This window comes from Sphaeroforma arctica (assembly GCF_001186125.1).
Source record: "Sphaeroforma arctica JP610 unplaced genomic scaffold supercont1.1431, whole genome shotgun sequence".
NCBI classification, from domain to species: Eukaryota; class Ichthyosporea; order Ichthyophonida; genus Sphaeroforma; species Sphaeroforma arctica.
The window spans coordinates 13527-14545 of record NW_014039127.1 but is presented as its reverse complement, the minus strand read 5'-3'; the positions used below and the strand labels follow the sequence as shown (position 1 = coordinate 14545).

Below are 1019 nucleotides of genomic sequence, written 5' to 3'. Positions count from 1 at the left end.
ACATACATACATACATACATGCATACATACATACATACATACATATATATATACATACATATATACATACATACTTACGTACATACATACGTACATACATAAAATACATTCATGTATGGATTTATCCATGATGTATATATTGAACGCATTATATCTTCCCAAAGCCATTCCGCTACTTCACCACCATATCCAGCGACGGGCAAGTGTACCTGTGCATTGTTGATCTGCTGCGATTAGTGGGTGGGGTTAAACCCTCCCGGTCCAATATACGACGACCATCATGCGTCCGTATCAGAGCACTAACCGACATCAGAGTATAGTACACCCCTGCATATCTCGATGTCTGCCTGCTGCTTTATATACACACACATTATTCTATCGTTACGTAGGTATTCCGTTACTTCGCCACCATCTCCAGTGACGGTAAAGTGTACATGACCACAGACGACTTCCTGCGCTCCGTGTGTGCGGGTGGGCCCACTCAGCCCGATGGTTTACGCTTGGACCAATACCGTAAACTCTCCATAGAGCATCTGCAGAGAGAGTACTCCCCCACGAAGTCTCAACAGGCATCAGGTATGGGGTGGAGGTGGATCAGTTATAAGTCGTATACATGCATGTATATTTGGAGATGATGTAGATCTCACACAACTCGATCTATATTTGTTTACCTCAGTCCTGTTCGGCAGTCACGCGCTTATCGAGTACTCCGAGTATGTATTACTCCGTGCTCTACTCGCGACTCCGCAGAAGGCATTCCACATCGCATTCCAAGTGATTGATCGCGATGACAGTGGGACAATGGAGATGGACGAATTTTTTGACGTAGTACAATCAGTGAGTGGCACCACTGGCCTCAAGCCAATCGATACGGAACGCTCTCTGGTATGTTATAGGCCTGGTGTAGAATGAGTGCGGTTGGGTAGGCATAGGATTTGATTGAGTGAATAGGGCTGTGAGTATACTGGTCTAGTAGTAGTGGCAATATATGTATATGTATGTATATTTATATATATGTA

General features: G+C 44.2%; 1 protein-coding gene across 1 annotated transcript; it reads left to right on the top strand.

Annotated features, from left to right (window-relative positions):
* Positions 1-392: 392 nt before the first annotated feature.
* On the top strand, positions 393-912 carry SARC_10897 (hypothetical protein; the record flags this gene model as incomplete). The annotated part of the gene is made up of 2 exons (XM_014295041.1): positions 393-576; positions 677-912. Exons 1-2 carry the CDS (start codon positions 435-437, stop codon positions 910-912), a joined length of 378 nt encoding a protein of 125 aa, XP_014150516.1. The 5' UTR covers positions 393-434.
* Between the last annotated feature and the right edge of the window lie 107 nt (positions 913-1019).